At 49.3% G+C, this 16885-nt stretch overlaps 1 protein-coding gene across 1 annotated transcript in view; it reads left to right on the forward strand.

The window, feature by feature from the left end:
- polr3b (polymerase (RNA) III (DNA directed) polypeptide B) overlaps positions 1 to 16885 on the forward strand; it is a 112243-nt gene that overhangs the window by 24963 nt on the left and 70395 nt on the right. The window contains exons 10-12 of the mRNA XM_086009694.1: positions 1668 to 1790; positions 2272 to 2388; positions 7739 to 7873. Of these exons, the coding sequence (XP_085865820.1) occupies positions 1668 to 1790; positions 2272 to 2388; positions 7739 to 7873 (375 nt within the window). The remainder of the gene's footprint in view (positions 1 to 1667; positions 1791 to 2271; positions 2389 to 7738; positions 7874 to 16885) is intronic.

Consider the following 16885-nt stretch of genomic DNA (forward strand, 5'->3'; position numbering starts at 1 on the left):
TTCCCTCAGATGGTGGTGAATCTTTGGAATTCTTTACCCCGAAGGGCTGTGGCGGCTCAGTCATTGAGTATATTCAAGACTGAGATCGATGGATTTCTGAATATTAAGGGAATTAAGGGATATTGAGTTTGGGCAGGAAAGTGGAGATGAAGTAGAAGATCAGTCATAATTGAATGGCGGAGCAGGCTCGAGGGGCCGAATAGCCGACTCCTGCTCCTATATCTTATGTTCTTATGACTGAGAATGAACAGAACTTATTGCTGGTTATGGTCAGCGGTTTGTCGGTTGGACACCTAGTGATTGAAATGAATGATCTGCAGTTGAGAGCAGGGACACTGGCTGCCCTGTCCTGATTTTCACCTCATTACTAAACTTACTGGGAAAATGGCTGTAAGTAAAAGTATATGGCTTGTAATCCCAGTGATTAACTGGAAAATTTGCCAGAGCTCTAGTTAGTTCAATGTGAATTTTTACAATGGGGAAGGAAGGATGCCAGTTTAAAAAGTTTTAATCATCGGGCAGCGTGTGAAGCATCGCTTGGTGCTGGAGTGCGTCACCTCTGTTTGGGGAAAAATGGAAGAGTGGATCGCTCCGTCCTTTTACCATTATGTAGAATTGAGTAACAGAACCAAAAGAGCATTCGAGCACATAGCGCTCTTTGTAGAATCCTAGAAACCTACAGCACAGGAGGAGACCGTTCGGCCCGTCGTGCCTGTGCCGGCTCTCTGAAAGAGCGATCGTGCTCAGTCCCACCCCCCCCCCCACCTTTTGTCCGTAACCCTGGGAGTTCCTCATCCTCCAGAACCGTTCGGCCCGTTGTGCCTGTGCCGGCTCTCTGAAAGAGCGATCGTGCTCAGTCCCACCCCCCCCCACCTTTTGTCCGTAACCCTGGGAGTTCCTCATCCTCCAGAACCATTCGGCCCGTTGTGCCTGTGCCGGCTCTCTGAAAGAGCGATCGTGCTCAGTCCCACCCCCCACCCCCACCTTTTGTCTGTAACCCTGGGAGTTCCTCATCCTCCAGATCCGTTCAACTCCCTTCAAAATGATTGATGGAATCAGCTTCCACCCCCTTTCCAGGTCGAGCGTTCCCGATCCCCACAACTCTCGGAGTGAAAACATTCCTCCTCGTCTCCCCTCTAGATCTTTAGCCAATGACTTTGGTTCTATGACCTCTGGTTATTGCCCCTCTTGCCAGAGGGAATAGTTTTTCTCTCTCTACTCTATCAAAACCTCTCATCATCTTGAAAAATCTTTAAGCTTGTAATCTTGTAGTTTTCACTTTGATGCTGAGATTCTGACAGTCAAGTTGAACCCGATTCAATCACAGGTGATTTTTGCCTTTTTTCTCGTTTTTTGCTTCACGTCCTTTAACTTTTAACAGAACATTTTGATTTGCAGTCGAGACTGAAATGCAGTTTCCTGAAAAGTGAATATGAGACCTCTCGTAACCTACGCATGCACCCTTATTATTAATATGTGGATACCTTTAAGGCAGCGAGAATTGAGTCTAATAGTGCTTCCTTGCCAAAGCCAGATGGCACAAAGTGTGAGAGAAACACCAATCCCTGCTCTGAATTCATGCAACCAACAATAGGCCATTAGCATAAGCAAATGTTACTGTGCCGACTGCAAATGCTAATATTTCTTGTCTGTCGCTCCTATTGTAGGCCATGGGGGTAGAGAGCGATCAAGAGATTGTACAGATGATTGGTACGGAGGACCCCGTGATGTCTGCCTTCGCTACGAGTCTGGAAGAGTGTCAGAAGGCTCAGATCTTCACGCAGATGCAGGTGCGCCTTTTACAGAAATAAACCCCTGTCACTTCAGTGCGTGTGTTTTTAAACCCTGCCGTGCGTGTCTGGCCATATAATCAGCTGTCCAAACCCAGTGCAAACACCGATTCCTGGACCTGAGTAAAGACCTAATGTAAGAGGGCGTGTTTCTTTGTTTTTGCTCATTAAATATTTTAACTTCGATTTAACAAAACTGAGCAAAACCAATCCCAGTATCTTGTAATGTGCCACAATGGGATGGTTCTAAGTCAGTACTACTAATTTACTTCATAACTTGCAAAGTTTGATTTTAAAATTGTGAAAGTTTAGTAAGTGAAAAGTTTGCTCGTGGTTAACTATTTGGCCTTTGCTTTGAGAAGATCTATTTTTATTTAAACATTGGCAATGGAGGGATATTTCTGGTCCAATTAATCTAGCAGCGAGGTTGTGAATTATTATTTCATTCAGCATGGCTCAGCTCATTCCCTCTGACTTGCAGGCATTGAAGTACATTGGGAATAAAGTGCGCAGGCAGAGAATGTGGGGAGGACCGAAGAAAACCAAGATGGAAGAGGCCCGGGAGCTGCTCGCATCGACTGTACTTACCCACGTGCCTGTAAGCATCGCGCCAGGCTGGAGTCGGCTAGTTGTGCAGCGCTTGTATTTGCTCATGCAGTGCACGCTGCTGTTGACGCTTAGAGCGAGCACTGTTAATGTGATTCACACGCCAGACGCGGTGAACTGTAAAACCATTGGAGGCACTGGAGAAGGTGCAAAAAAGATTTACAAGGATGATGGCAGAACTGAGAGGTTATACCCATCGGGAAAGATTGAACAGGCTGGGGCTCTTCTCTCTAGAAAAGAGAAGGCTGAGAGGTGACCTAATAGAGGTCTTTAAAATTACAAAAGGATTTGATAGGATAGACTGAGATGATGCTACCACTTGTGGGGGAGACCAGAACTAGGGCCATAAATATCAGAGAGTCACTAATAAATCCAATAGGGAATTCGGGAGAAGCTTCTTTACCCAGAGAGTGGTGAGAATGTGGAACTCGCTGCCACAGGGAGTGGTTGAGGCGAATAACAGAGATGCATTTAAGGGGTAGCTAGAGAACCATGAGGGAGAAAGGAATAGATGAAGGGTGAGATGAAGAGGGGTGGGAGGAGGCTCGTGTGGAGCACGCACACCAGCGGGCTGAATGGAATAGGTAGTAGCAAAGAATTATTGGCCCCAGATGCCCTCCAGAGGATTCGGAGTGTAAACTGTTGGTTAGGTTTTGTACACAGAGGAGATTTGTAAATGATTAAACCGCTGAAACAGTACAGCAGAGCCCCGCTGTCGGATCCAGGGCACTGCCGTCTGTGACCCCCACGCGGATTTTGTTTCTTCCCCGTGACACAGTCTGAAGCTCGAGTTTCCGCCCATTCCCATGAACTATCTCGCACGTTAAAACGTTAGCAGCCCCGAACGTCAGTAATTGGATCAGTCACACCCCGACACTGACTGGGGATTTTTTGAATGAATGCTATCTGTGTCATTTTAGAAAATGGAAAGGGGTTTCTTTGCTGCGATTAATACGTTCTAAGCGGCGCCTTTGTAATTGTCTCCTGCGGTGATGGTAAATGGTGAGCGCCATTCTCCCGGTATAGGTGATTAGCATGGACTGTGCAAGTGGTTGCGAGTCTTGCGACTGGACCAAACCTGTCGGATTCTATTTTCCAATTTAAATAAAAACAGAACGTGCTGGAATTACACGGCAGATGGGTTCGTGTCTTGGATGGCGACCCTACAGTTTTGACTGAGGGTCGATGCTTGAAACATTAGCTGGTCCTGATGCTGAGTGAAGCCCCTTTGTCAGGACGGATGAAGCTCGAGGAAGAGACTTCACCCCAAACGCTAACCTGTGTTTTGTTGTCTGCTGTGTTTTCATATTTTCAGTTTTCCGGCAGTTAAAGTCTTCTCTCTTTCGATCATTCGTGTACTTCTCTGCAAGGTGCATTTACATTCAGGATAAAGTTTAATCCTGTGCAGGTTAATACTTCAGAAGCAGATGTCAAAAACACTTTGGACCTTTTTACCATTGATTCTAATGGAAATGCTAAATTTAGCAAGTTTATAAAACAAGTTGACCAAATAACTAGCATCATTTCCGTTTGCAGTTTAAACTTGATAAATCCTCTTTCTACTATCTTAAAAAACATGATAATACTCTTTCATTCAGCCAGTTTGACAGCACTATCTTAGTCTCCAGCCTTCGCTTTTATAAGTCTCTTGTGACGTACCCTCTGGGTAAATATGTGTCTATATTTCGATCTCTCTATTATACATGGTTACCTTGGGCAGCACGTGTAGTGTTTTTTTATTGGGCTATTTTATTTCCCTGTATGAGCAAAACAAAGCGGCTTCGATGTTTAAAGTCCTGAAGCTGTTTTCCTTGCACATTGCAGGCAATTCCGCAATGCAACAAATGTTTCCATAGTAACCCATTCTGCCACCAATCAACAGCAGATTCCAGTTAGCCAATTAAAACGGTCCCTGCACTTGGCCACGACAACAGGACCAAAGCAATAACTTGTTTTCCGCTGCTTTGAAAAGACTTCATATTGTCTTAGACTTCATGAAGTCGGCAGCATCTTAATTCATGGTGAGTCGCCTTCACTTTTACCCTGTTTAATGACATTTCCTAAGCTCTATATATAGTAAACAGTTTCAGGTAGGATAAGACCTTCGGCCCATCGAGCCCTCCTATCCACAGTGTTCCCTTCGGCCCATCGAGCCCTCCTATCCACAGTGTTCCCTTCGGCCCATCGAGCGCTCCTATCCACAGTGTTTCCTTTGGCCCATCGAGCCCTCCTATCCACAGTGGTCCCTTTGGCCCATCGAGCCCTCCTATCCACAGTGTTCCCTTTGGCCCATCGAGCCCTCCTATCCACAGTGTTCCCTTCGGCCCATCGAGCCCTCCTATCCACAGTGTTCCTTTTGGCCCATCGAGCCCTATCCACAGTGTTCCCTTCGGCCCATTGAGCCCTCCTATCTACAGTGTTCCCATCGAGCCCTCCTATCTACAGTGTTCCCTTCGGCCCATCGGGCCCTCCTATCCACACTATTCCCTTCGGCCCATCGAGCCCTCCTATCCACAGTCCCTTCAGCCCATCGAGCCCTCCTATCCACAGTGTTCCCTTTGGCCCATTGAGCCCTCCTATCCACAGTGTTCCCTTTGGCCCATCGAGCCCTCCTATCCACAGTCCCTTCAGCCCATTGAGCCCTCCTATCCACAGCGTTCCCTTTGGCCCATCGAGCCCTCCTATCCACAGTGTTCCCTTCAGCCCATCGGGCCCTCCTATCCACAGTGTTCCCTTCAGCCCATCGGGCCCTCCTATCCACAGTGTTCCCTTTGGCCCATCGAGCCCTCCTATCCACAGTGTTCCCTTTGGCCCATCGAGCCCTCCTATCCACAGTGTTCCCTTCGGCCCATCAGGCCCTCCTATCCACTGTTCCCTTCAGCCCATCGAGCCCTCCTATCCACAGTGTTCCCTTCGGCCCATCGAGCCCTCCTATCCACAGTCCCTTCAGCCCATCGAGTCCTCCTATCCACAGTGTTCCCTTCGGCCCATCGAGCCCTCCTATCCACAGTGTTCCCTTCGGCCCATCGAGCCCTCCTATCCACAGTATGCTCTTGGTGTTTTTCTAATAACGCTGAATCCCATTTGTTGACGGGAACCTGCCTAGGGCAGCAGCCAGGAGCAGAAACCCAGCTGTTTGTCGCTGCCCACTCTCGTAGTTCCAGGAGAGCACAGGCCAGCTGTGGTACTCGCCTGCTGCCCTAGATAGTGCTAGAACAGATCAGAAATTGAGCTCTGGTTTATCTGCTGAAACCTTCATCCATGCCTTTGTTACCTCCAGACTCGACTATTCCAACACACTCCTGGCCGGCCCCCCACCTTCCACCCTCTGTAAATGTGAACTAATCCAAAACTTTGCTGCCCGTGTCCTAACTCGCACCGAGTCCTGTTCACCCATCACCCCCTGTGCTCACTGCCCCGTGTCCTAACTCGCACCAAGTCCCGTTCACCCATCTCCCCCTGTGCTCACTGCCCGTGTCCTAACTCGCACCAAGTCCCGTTCACCCATCTCCCCCTGTGCTCACTGCCCGTGTCCTAACTCGCACCAAGTCCTGTTCACCCATCTCCCTTGTGCTTGCTGACCTACATTGGTTCCCGGTCCGGCAACATCTCGATTTTTAAAATTCTCATCCTCTTATTCAAATCCCTCCATGGCTTCACTCCTCCCTATCTCTGTAACCTCCTACAACCCTCCGAGATATCTGCGCTCCTCCAATACTGCCCTCTTGAGCATCCCTGATTATAATCGCTCAACCATTGGCGGCCGTGCCTTCAGCTACCTGGGCCCTAAACTCTGGAATTCCCTTCCTAAACCTCTCCACCACTCTCTCCTCCTTTAAGTCACTCCTTAAGATCTACCTCTTTGACAAAGCTTTTGGTCCCCTGTCCTAATAGCTCCTGATGTGGCTCGGTGTCAAATAACGCTCCTGTGAAGTGCCTTGGGACGTTTTACCGTATTAAAACAATGCAAATTGCTGTTGGTTCATACAGTTTAGTCCTACATCAGCAGTGCCTTTATCCATTGTGTCTCGGGAGAGCTATATCGCACATTTCTGTAATAGAAACCTGGGAATGGGAGGTAAAAACTCATTGCTTTGCACAGCCTTCAATTATCAGCATCTTTTGCTGGGCAATATTTGTGTTTTACCCCATTTGAAGTTGAGTTGAGACACTTGCCTTTTCTAAAAATTAGCATTAAACAGAAATTTCATGCTGGCAGAAAACTAAAAGCCGTAACATGATTCACTGCTGTCTGAAGTGTACGTGGAGTACTTAGAGCAACTTGTATTTCTTTAGTGCGCATTATTGATAAGGAGTGTCTCTGAACTTTACCAGGACTTTGACTGTGAGCACACTCTTTAATAAACTGATGTTGGTTCTGTAAGACTGTTTATATATTCACACAGCGACAATTTCATGGGGTGAGAGGTACATATAAATTTTGGGGAAATGAAAATCCCGCCCACCTCCCCCTTGCACTGTGTGCAGGTTAATGTTAATCATGATAAATATCTTCACTGGTCAGGGCATCCTGTATGAAGTGTGAAAATATTTCTGTTGCGTGTATAAGCAGCTCTGCAGTAATTTACTGTCACTGGTCATTGCTATGAAAACCTTTGGTGCAGATTGATGGCGTGTATTGAGCGATGCTCAGTTATCATAAGCTGTGTCCCCGCTTGGCTCAGTTGGTAGCACTCTCGCCTCTGGGTCAGAATGCTGTAGGTTCAAGCCCCAATGCAGCACGTAATCTAAGTGCCGTCCTTCGGGTGAGCTGTTAAACCATGCTTGTTCAGGTGGGTGTAAAAGATTCAGAAAAGAGCAGGGAGTTCTCCCTTATCCTGGTCAACTTTTCTCCTGTAACTAAAAGCTTGAGTTTTGATAGAGTAAATAGGAAGAAACTTTCCACTGGCGGGAACTTTGGTAATCAGAGGACACAGATTTAAAGTAATTGGCAAAAGAAGCAGAGGGGAGATGAGTTGTTGTGACCTGGAATGCGCTGCTTGCAAGGGCGATGGAAGCAGATTCATTATCCAATTCCCTTTTGAAAGTTACTAAATACTTGAAGAGAAAATTGCAGAGTTATTGGGAAAGAGCAGAGGAGTGGGATTAATTGAATAGCTCTTTCAGAGAGCTGGCACAGGCACAGTGGGCTGAATGGCCTCCTGTGCTGTATGATTCTAACTCACCATTCATCTCATTTGCAGTTTGTGGCCCCTTGCTGTCAACAATTGGTTGCCATGTTTGCCAACGAGGACTGCGCTTCCAAAATAATTCATTGCTTCTAAAACACTTTGAAATGTCCCAGGATGCTATATAAATGAAAGTTTGTTCTCCCTCTACAGGTCAAAGAATTCAACTTCCGTGCAAAGTGCATCTACACAGCCGTCATGGTACGCAGGGTGATTCTCGCTCAAGGGGCGAACAAAGTAGACGACAGAGATTATTACGGCAACAAGCGTCTGGAGCTGGCTGGACAGGTGAGTTTGGCGTCTCGCTTTTCTTTTCTCTTTTCCTTTTTCTCTCCTGTGTGTCCATTTTCTCATTCCTGTTTGATATCTTTCCAGTGCCTCACTGAGATGGTCTTTTGTATCATGTAACAGTTTCCTTCGATATCGTTCCATTGCCGGGGGTGGGGGGGGGGGGGTGGTGGTAGGGGAGAGAGACGGGGGCTCTTTGATATCATCTAACAGTTTCCTTTGAGTCCTGGGTGCCAATCAATCCCAAAAAGATTCGAGAGGGAACATAGATTAATTAAGAAAGGGAAGATAGATTATGAAAGTAAACTAGCAAAAAATATAAAAACAGATAGCAAGAGTTTCTACAGTTATATAAAAAGAAAAAGGGTGGCTAAAGTGAACGTTGGTCCCTTAGAGGACGAGACCGGGAAATTAGTAGTGGGGAACATGGAGAAGGCAAATACGCTGAACAAATATTTTGTATCAGTCTTTACAGTAGAGGACACTAAAAATATCCCAACACTGGACAAACGGGGCTATAGGGGGGGAGGAGCTAAACACGATTAAAATCACTAAGGAGATGGTGCTCGGTAAGATAATGGGACTTAAGGCGGATAAATCCCCTGGACCTGATGGTTTACATCCTAGGGTCTTGAGAGAAGTAGCGGTAGGGATTGCGGATGCATTGGTGGTAATTTTCCAAAGCTCCCTGGATTCAGGAAAGGTCCCAGCAGATTGGAAAACTGCTAATGTAATGCCCTTATTTAAAAAGGGAGGTAGACAAAAGGCTGGAAACTATAGACCAGTTAGCCTAACATCTGTGGTTGGTAAAATGTTGGAGTCCATTATTAAGGAAGCAGTAACAGGACATTTGGATAAGCATAATTTAATCGGACAGAGTCAGAATGGTTTTATGAAGGGGAAGCCATGTTTGACAAATTTGCTCGAATTCTTTGAGGACGTAACAAACAGGGTGGATAAAGGGAAACCAGTGGATGTGGTGTATTTGGACTTTCAAAAGGCATTTGACAAGGTGCCACACAAAAGATTACCGCACAAGATAAAAAATCACGGGATTGGGAAGAAACTGCAAAGTGCTACAGTACAAAGGGATCTGGGGGTCCTGGTGCATGAAACACAGAAGGTTAGTATGCAGGTACAGCAGGTGATCAGGAAGGCCAATGGAATCTTGGCTTTTATTGCAAGGGGGATGGAGTATAAAAGCAGGGAAGTCTTGCTTCAGTTATATAGGGTATTGGTGAGGCCACACCTGGAATACTGCGTACAGTTTTGGTTTCCATATTTAAGAAAAGATATACTTGCTCTCGAGGCAGTTCAGAGAAGGTTCACTCGGTTGATTCCGGAGATGAGGGGGTTGGGCCTCTACTCATTGGAATTCAGAAGAATGAGAGGCGATCTTATCGAAACATATAAGATTGTGAGGGGGCTTGATCGGGTGGATGCTGGGAGGATGTTTCCACTGATGGGTGAGACTAGAACTAGGGGGCATAATCTTAGAATAAGGGGCTGCCGTTTGAAAACTGAGATGAGGAGCAACTTCTTCACTCAGAGGGTAGTAAATCTATGGAATTTGCTGCCTCAGAGAGCTGTGGAAGCTGCGACATTAATTAATAAATTTAAAACGGAGATAGACAGTTTCCTAGCTGATAAGGGAATTAAGGGTTACGGGGTGCGGGCAGGGAAGTGGACGTGAGTCTAGGTTAGGATCAGCCATGATCCTATTGAATGGCGGAGCAGGCCCGAGGGGCCGTATGGCCTACTCCTGCTCCTACTTCTTATGTTCTTATAGCTCAGTGTCCTGATGCTGCCTGTAAACTGACGGCCCCATTCAGTAGCCAGAGGCATGGTCAGTGTAGGAAGCGAAGATGTCGCACTTCTTGCTGAGGTTAGGTTTGAGTCATGTTGCGATAGTAGAGATCTTTCTGTTGCAATTCACCCATCTTATATCAGGCCAGTTTTACTTGATGGCCTTGGATTGAGAAAAGTAGTTTGTGGCCTGTTCTCCAGCATGAGTATATTTGCTCCGAACAAGAGCAAAATTATTGCAGGGTTATAAGCAGCAGTGAACACTACCTGCAACGGAAACCTGAGCTAAACAGGCCTATCTAAAAACAATAGCTCATGGAGATGTAGAAACTGATGCAAACAATTTGGGTTTACATAACATGAGAAACAGGAGCAGGAGTCGGCCATTCGGCCCCTCGAGCCTGCCCCACCATTCCATAAGATCATGGCTGATCTGATTTTGGCCTCAACTCCACTTTCCTGTCCGCTCCCCATAACCCTTGACTCCCCTGTAGCTCAAATATCTGTCAATCTCCGCCTTGAATATATTCATTGACTCCGCCTCCACAGCTCTCCGGGGAAGAGAATTCCAAAGATTCACCACCCTCGGAGAAGAAATTCCTCCTCATCTCCGTTTTAAATGGGCGACCCCTTATTCTGAAACTGTGCCCCCGAGTTCTAGATTCCCCCACGAGGGGAAACATCCTCCCTGCATCTACCCTGTCGACCCCCCTCAGAATCTTTTATGTTTCAATAAGATCACCTCTCATTCTTCTAAACTCCAAAGAGTACAGGCCCAACCTGCTCAACCTTTCTGCATCAGACAGCCGCTTCATCTCAGGAATCAACCTAGTGAACCTTCTCTGAACTGCCTCCAATGCAAGTATACCCCTCCTTAAATAAGGAGACCAAAACTACACGCAGTACTCTAGGTGTGGTTTCTTGAACAAAGGTTTCTTGAGGTTTTGAATTTCTGGTCACCTAAGGCTGCCTTTATCAGGAAGCCAAACGTAGTGATGAAGAATAAGTCTGAACTAGCAACAGTGCAGCTAACCAGCGTCTGCTCCAGATAATGGTGAATGCAGGTGAGGCTGAAACCCTATGGTTTCCCAAATAGTCTCCCAACCTCGGGTAGCAAGATGGACAAATGAATGCAGCAATAAAAGTCGTCTTGTAGGAATGTCTAGTTCCTATCCAAAAGACTGAGGTCCACTCAGGCGATCAAATAAACGAGGTTTAATGAAAACTAACAAGAGTTTAACGGATAATTACAGGAGAGCATCGAATATAGGTCTAGTCAGTTCGGAGGCTCCACGAGGACTGCTAGGGCGGTCCCGTGGCTGACGTCATCACGTTTTTCCCGCCGGTGGGGGAATCACGTGATGAACGGCGTGACGTCATCGCGTTTACCCGCGCTATTAAAGTGATCGCGCTCTGTACATGTAAACAGTGAAAACAAAGATACAGACTCAGGCTGTAACTAACATTATTAAAGGGAATTATATACAATTGATCGGAGTCCCTTAGTGGCTCCGCCACATGCGCCCCCCCAGAATTGTCTTTAACAGCAAAAGTAAAACGGCGAGGAGGCTTGACAAGCCTGTCAGATCGACTTCTGTAGCCTTGAAGTGGAAGCTGATGGCCGGCGGGCGGTTGCGTTTGATCTGGCACGGCGACTGTGGGCGGTCGGCCACGTTTCGGCGGTTGCGCAATCTCGACTGGGCGGTCAAAGTCCAAGTGAGCCGGCTTCAACCGGTCAACCGAAATGTGGTCCGGTTTACCTCCGATATCGACCGAAAAAGATTTGTCTCCCGGCTTTTTCACGCGGAAAGGACCAGTGTAAGGGGGCTTGAGCGGATCCCAATGAGCGTTGTGGCAGATAAACACATAGTCGGCGTTCTTCAGCTCAGCTGGGACGTGGGAGCTCTGCAAGCCGTGATGCGACGTAGGCACTGGAGCAAAACTTCTGGCTGCCTCCTGGTGGCTGATGAGCTGCTGGGATGCGGACCATGGCTCTGTTGGAGTCGGAAGGAAATCCCCTGGTACGCGTAGCGGCTGGCCATATACGAGCTCCGCCGAGGACGATTGAAGATCTTGTTTAGGTGCCGTACAAAGACCCAAAAGGACCCATGGAAGCCTGTCCACCCAGCCCGCGCCTTGAAGGCTGGCTCGCAGTGCGGCTTTGAGCGACCTGTGGAATCGCTCGCACAGGCCGTTCGCCTGTGGATGGTAGGCAGTGGTGCGATGTAGCTTGACGCCGAGCCCCTGAGCCACAGAGTTCCAGAGCTCAGAAGAAAACTGCGGCCCACGATCAGTCGAGATGGCCGCCGGTACCCCAAAACGGGCGACCCAAGTGGAGATGAATGCCCTGGCGACGTCTGCGGAAGTGGTGGATGACAAAGGAACTGCCTCAGGCCATCTAGTGGTGCGGTCCACCATTGTAAGATGATGAGTAAACCCGTGCGAAGGCGGAAGTGGCCCCACCAGGCCCACATGCACATGATCAAACCTACGTTCCGGAACAGCGAAAGTGGCCAACGGAGCCTTGACGTGACGCTGCACCTTGGCCTTTTGGCAGACCACGCAGGTGTTGGCCCAGTCGCGGACATCCATGTGCATGCCCCGCCACACGAATTTGGACGACATCAGCCGTTGCGAGGCCTTCATGCCAGGGTGCGACAACCCGTGTATGGCGCCAAAAACTTTTCGGCGCCAGGCGACCGGCACGATAGGGCGAGGATCTCCCACAGAGACGTCGCAGAGTAACGTAGTGCCCGCAGCATGGAATTTGACGTCAGCCGCTTGGAGGCTAGAGGGGTTGGTTCTGTAAGATTGGACTTCCGGATCCGAGGCTTGATCCGCAGCCATGAGGGCATAGTCGATGCCGAGCTGGACTGCATGAAAGGTCGCACGCGAGAGGCAATCCGCCACCAGGTTGTCTTTACCGGACACATGCTGAATGTCAGTGGTGAATTCTGAAATAAACGTCAACTGACGACGTTGCCGAGCTGACCACGGGACGACGTTGCCGAGCTGACCACGGTTCGGCGGTCTTGGCCATAGTGAACGTTAGTGGCTTATGGTCCACAAAAGCCGTGAATGGACGGCCCTCTAGCAAGAACCGGAAATGGCGGATGGCCAGAAAAAGGGCTAACAACTCCCGGTCGAACGTGCTGTACTTCCGTTCGTTTCGCCGTAGTTGACGGCTGAAAAACGCCAGCGGTTGCCACGTCTCAGTCACCCACTGTTTCTGCATTGCGCCGATGGCGTAGTCTGACGCGTCAGTGGTAAGGGCGATGGTGGCACCTGGCAGCGGGTGCGCCAGCATGGTTGCGTTGGCTAAGGCGCCTTTTGTGTCGACGAACGCCCGGTCCATGGCGACCGTCCAGCTAATCGGATCCTTGCCGGACTTGCCCTTGAGGGCCTCGTACAGGGGCTGCATGAGCAGAGCTGCATTAGGGACGAACCGGTGATAAAAATTTACCATCCCGAGGAACACCTGCAGGGCCTTGACAGTCTGCGGGCGCGGGAAAGAAGTAACTGCCTCCACCTACGTTTGCAGGGGAATTGCGCCGTCCGATGTGATGCGATGGTCTAAGAAATCAATCTGCTGCAGGCCGAACTGGCACTTGGCCGAGTTGATGATAAAGCCGTGTTGACTGAGGCGTCTAAAGAGGGTGCGTAAATGGCAGATGTGCTCCTTTATTAGGGCTGGTGATGAGGAGGTAGACGAATAGAAACTTGAGGTCCCGAAGCACGGAGTCCATCAAGCGCTGGAAAGCCTGTGCAGCGTTCTTCAGTCCAAACGGCATCCGCAGAAATTCAAACAGGCCGAATGGGGTGATGACTGCAGTTTTCGGGACGTCTTGCGGGTGCATGGGGACCTGGTGGTAGCCACGGACAAGGTCGACTTCTGAAAAAATGGTATTTCCCGCCAAATGGGCAGAGAAATCCTGAATGAGGGATCGGGTACCGATCAGGAGTAGTGGCGTCGGTAGTCGCCGCAAGGCCGCCATCCGCCGCCAGGCTTCGGAACAATGTGGCGAGGCGAAGACCAGGGACTATTCGACCGGCAAATAATCCCCAGCCGCTCCATCGTGTCGAACTCTGCTTTCGCAGCCGCGAGCTTGCCAGGTTCGAGGCGCCGGGCCCGTGCGTAGACCGGGGTGCCAGTAGTGGTGATGTGATGTTCGACACCATGTTTCGTGGCCGTGGAAGAGAAAGTGGGTCTGGTCAGGTCTGGGAAATCTCCAAGGAGGCGAGTGAAGTCATCCGGAGGTGGGAACGCACAGGAGACAGTGCGCAACACGGCGTTACTGCGGTGGCACGGGATGGAGTGAAAAGTGGCCGCATTGATCAACCGGCGGTGCCTTACATCCACCAGGAGGCCGTTGGCGCACAAAAAATCTGCCCCGAGGATGGCTTGAGAGACTTTGGCCGTGATGAAATCCCAGTAAAACCGCTGGCCGCCGAAGCACACCTGGACCTGCTGTCTTCTGAAGTTCCGAATGGCCCCGCCATTAGCCGCCTCGAGGGAGAGGCCGTGCCCCCCGGCTTGTATATCAAGATTTGACACGGGTAGGATGCTACACTGCGCCCCGGTGTCGCAGAGGAAACGTCGACCAGATAGGGAGTCGGAGATGAAGAGTTTTCCCGATTTACCGATTGCCATCGCAGCCGCGGGGCGCTCGTTATAACCGGTCCTCTTTCGACAGGGTTGCTGTTTTTTTTTTGTTGAGCGAAAAACTGCAGGGAGGGCGGCAGCATCTTGCTTTCGCGCCAAAACGGGCGTGGTAGGAGCACAACCCCGCTGGTTGAGGGGCTGGAGCAGCATCTGTGGGGGATGGGCGCCTCGTGGCAGCGCGGTACTGCTGTGTCACCGCGAAAATCTTGTCCGCTTCGGCAACCAGCTCTGCGCAGTCTGTGACTTCCGACCTGGCTAGGGCAGCCTGAATTTGCTCCGGTAGCTGGCTGAGGAATAGCTCCCTGAAGAGGAAGCATTCTGGTTCGGAGCCCAGGAGCGTGAGCATTTGGCTCATGAGCTCGGACGGCTTGGAGTCCCCGAGGCCGGGCATAGCGAGCAGCCAGCGGGCGCGCTCCGACTTCGTGAGCCCGAAGACCTGTAACAACTGTGCCTTTATCGTTTCATACTTGCGATCTTCTGGTGGATTACCAAGCAGGCTGACGATCCGCGAGGCTGTGGCGCTGTCGAGGGTGGAGACCACGTAATAGTAACGGGTCTGATCCGCAACGATGTTCGTGATTGCGAACTGGGCTTCAGCCTGGGTGAACCACGCGGCTGGCTGTTGCTCCCAGAACTGTGGTAGCTTCAAAGCAACGGCGTTCGTTTCCATGTTCAGTAACTTCTGCGAAAACCATTCGCAAAAGTCGGGGTCACCAATGTAAGAATGTCTAGTTCCTATCCAAAAGACTGAGGTCCACTCAGGCGATCAAATAAATGAGGTTTAATGAAAACTAACAGAGTTTAATGGATAATTACAGGAGAACATCGAATATAGGTCTAGTCAGTTCGGAGGCTCCACGAGGACTGCTAGGGCGGTCCCGTGGCTGACGTCATGACGATCACGTTTTTCCCGCCGGTGGGGGTTCACGTGATGAACGGCGTGACGTCATCGCGTTTACCCGCGCTATTAAAGTGATCGCGCTCTGTACATGTAAACAGTGAAAACAAAGATACAGACTCGGGCTGTAGCTAACATATTATTAAAGGGAATTATATACAATTGATCGGAGTCCCTTAGTGGCTCCGCCACAGTCTGAAGTATTGACTAAATCACATGAGATCTTTACAACAGCATAGAAAATGCTTTGGTCACACGACTATTCATTGGTTGAAGTGCCTTATAAAGTACCACGCAACAAACTGCACTCGCCCACGACAAATCAGCAGAGTTAGATGCATTACTGCTCTCCCTGACTCGGTGCGGCTTCTGGTCTTTTGCTCCTTCGATCTGTGGCATTCAAATGGCTGGTCTCATTTGTAGCTGATGTGGAAGGTTTCGTTCCTCATTCATCGCCCCGGTCAGATCTTGTGCTGACTTGTGAATCAATCGTGCTTCCCATTCCGCTGTCTCTGAAATATTCTGTCTGCTGCAGCTTTTGCCTTGCATCAGTTTGAGGATCCCAAAGCGACTTTTTTTTCTATTCGTTTATGGGACGTGGGCGTCGCTGGCAAGGCCTGCAGTTATTGCCCATCCCTAGTTGCCCTTGAGAAGGTGGTGGTGAGCCGCCGCCTTGAACCGCTGCAGTCTGTGTGGTGAAGGTACTCCCACAGTGCTGTTAGGGAGGGAGTTCCAGGATTTTGACCCAGCGACGATGAAGGATCGACGATATATTTCTAAGTCAGGATGGTGTGTGACTTGGAGGTGGTGGTGTTCCCATGCACCTGCGGCCCTTGTCCTAGGTGAAAGAGGATTTGGGAGGTGCTGCCAGAGAAGACTTGGCGAGTTGCTGCAGTGCATCTTATAGATGATGCACTTTATCGCTGCTTGTACCACTATCCATTCGTCAAGTCACTAAATGCAACTTTATTGAAAAGATGCTCCAACAGCTGTTTTCCCTCAAGCAGCTTTTTTTTTTTTAAAGTGGCTCAGTGTACAAATGTTCTACACCATGATAGGGTAAACCCACACAATCCAACATCGCCTTCCCCCCCCCCGCCCCCCCCCCCCACCCCACTGCATGGTTGTCAGTCTCAGCTGAATGGCTGCAAGAGCTAAGGAATAGCCAGAAATTTCCCTGAAGGGTGGAGGGAGAGTCACCTGTTCGCACCTCCCCTGGCAGCAGGTTCCAAGTGTTACTGGTGAAGGCCAGTCCAGCTATCCCTTCCCTTCCCCTCTCCCTTCCCTCGCCTCTCCTACTCCCCCCACCCCCGGCCCCAGCCCCGAGAGGTGCATGGGCACGGAGAGATTGCAGCACGAGAGGAAAGAGGACGGGATTTTTTTTGTTTTGTCATTGAATACAAAACGATTGAACTAATGCAATTTATAAACTATAGCTTACCTTGATCTAGCAGGATGGCTAAATGTTTTATTCCAATATACACTGTTGGGTAGAATTTACTATTTATATCTCTAAGTGATGAATGATTTTTGGTATTGACAGTCTATGGTAGTTGGTTTTAGAATATCTAGGCACTATCGTTTTGAAGTTAGTTTGCAAACCTACCCTACCCCTGCGTAATGGAGAAAATTGAGTTATGAGAAT

The sequence above is a fragment of the Somniosus microcephalus genome, chromosome 16 (assembly GCF_052327205.1).
Source record: "Somniosus microcephalus isolate GS21.2 chromosome 16, FLI_Smic_1.0, whole genome shotgun sequence".
NCBI lineage: Eukaryota > Metazoa > Chordata > Chondrichthyes > Squaliformes > Somniosidae > Somniosus > Somniosus microcephalus.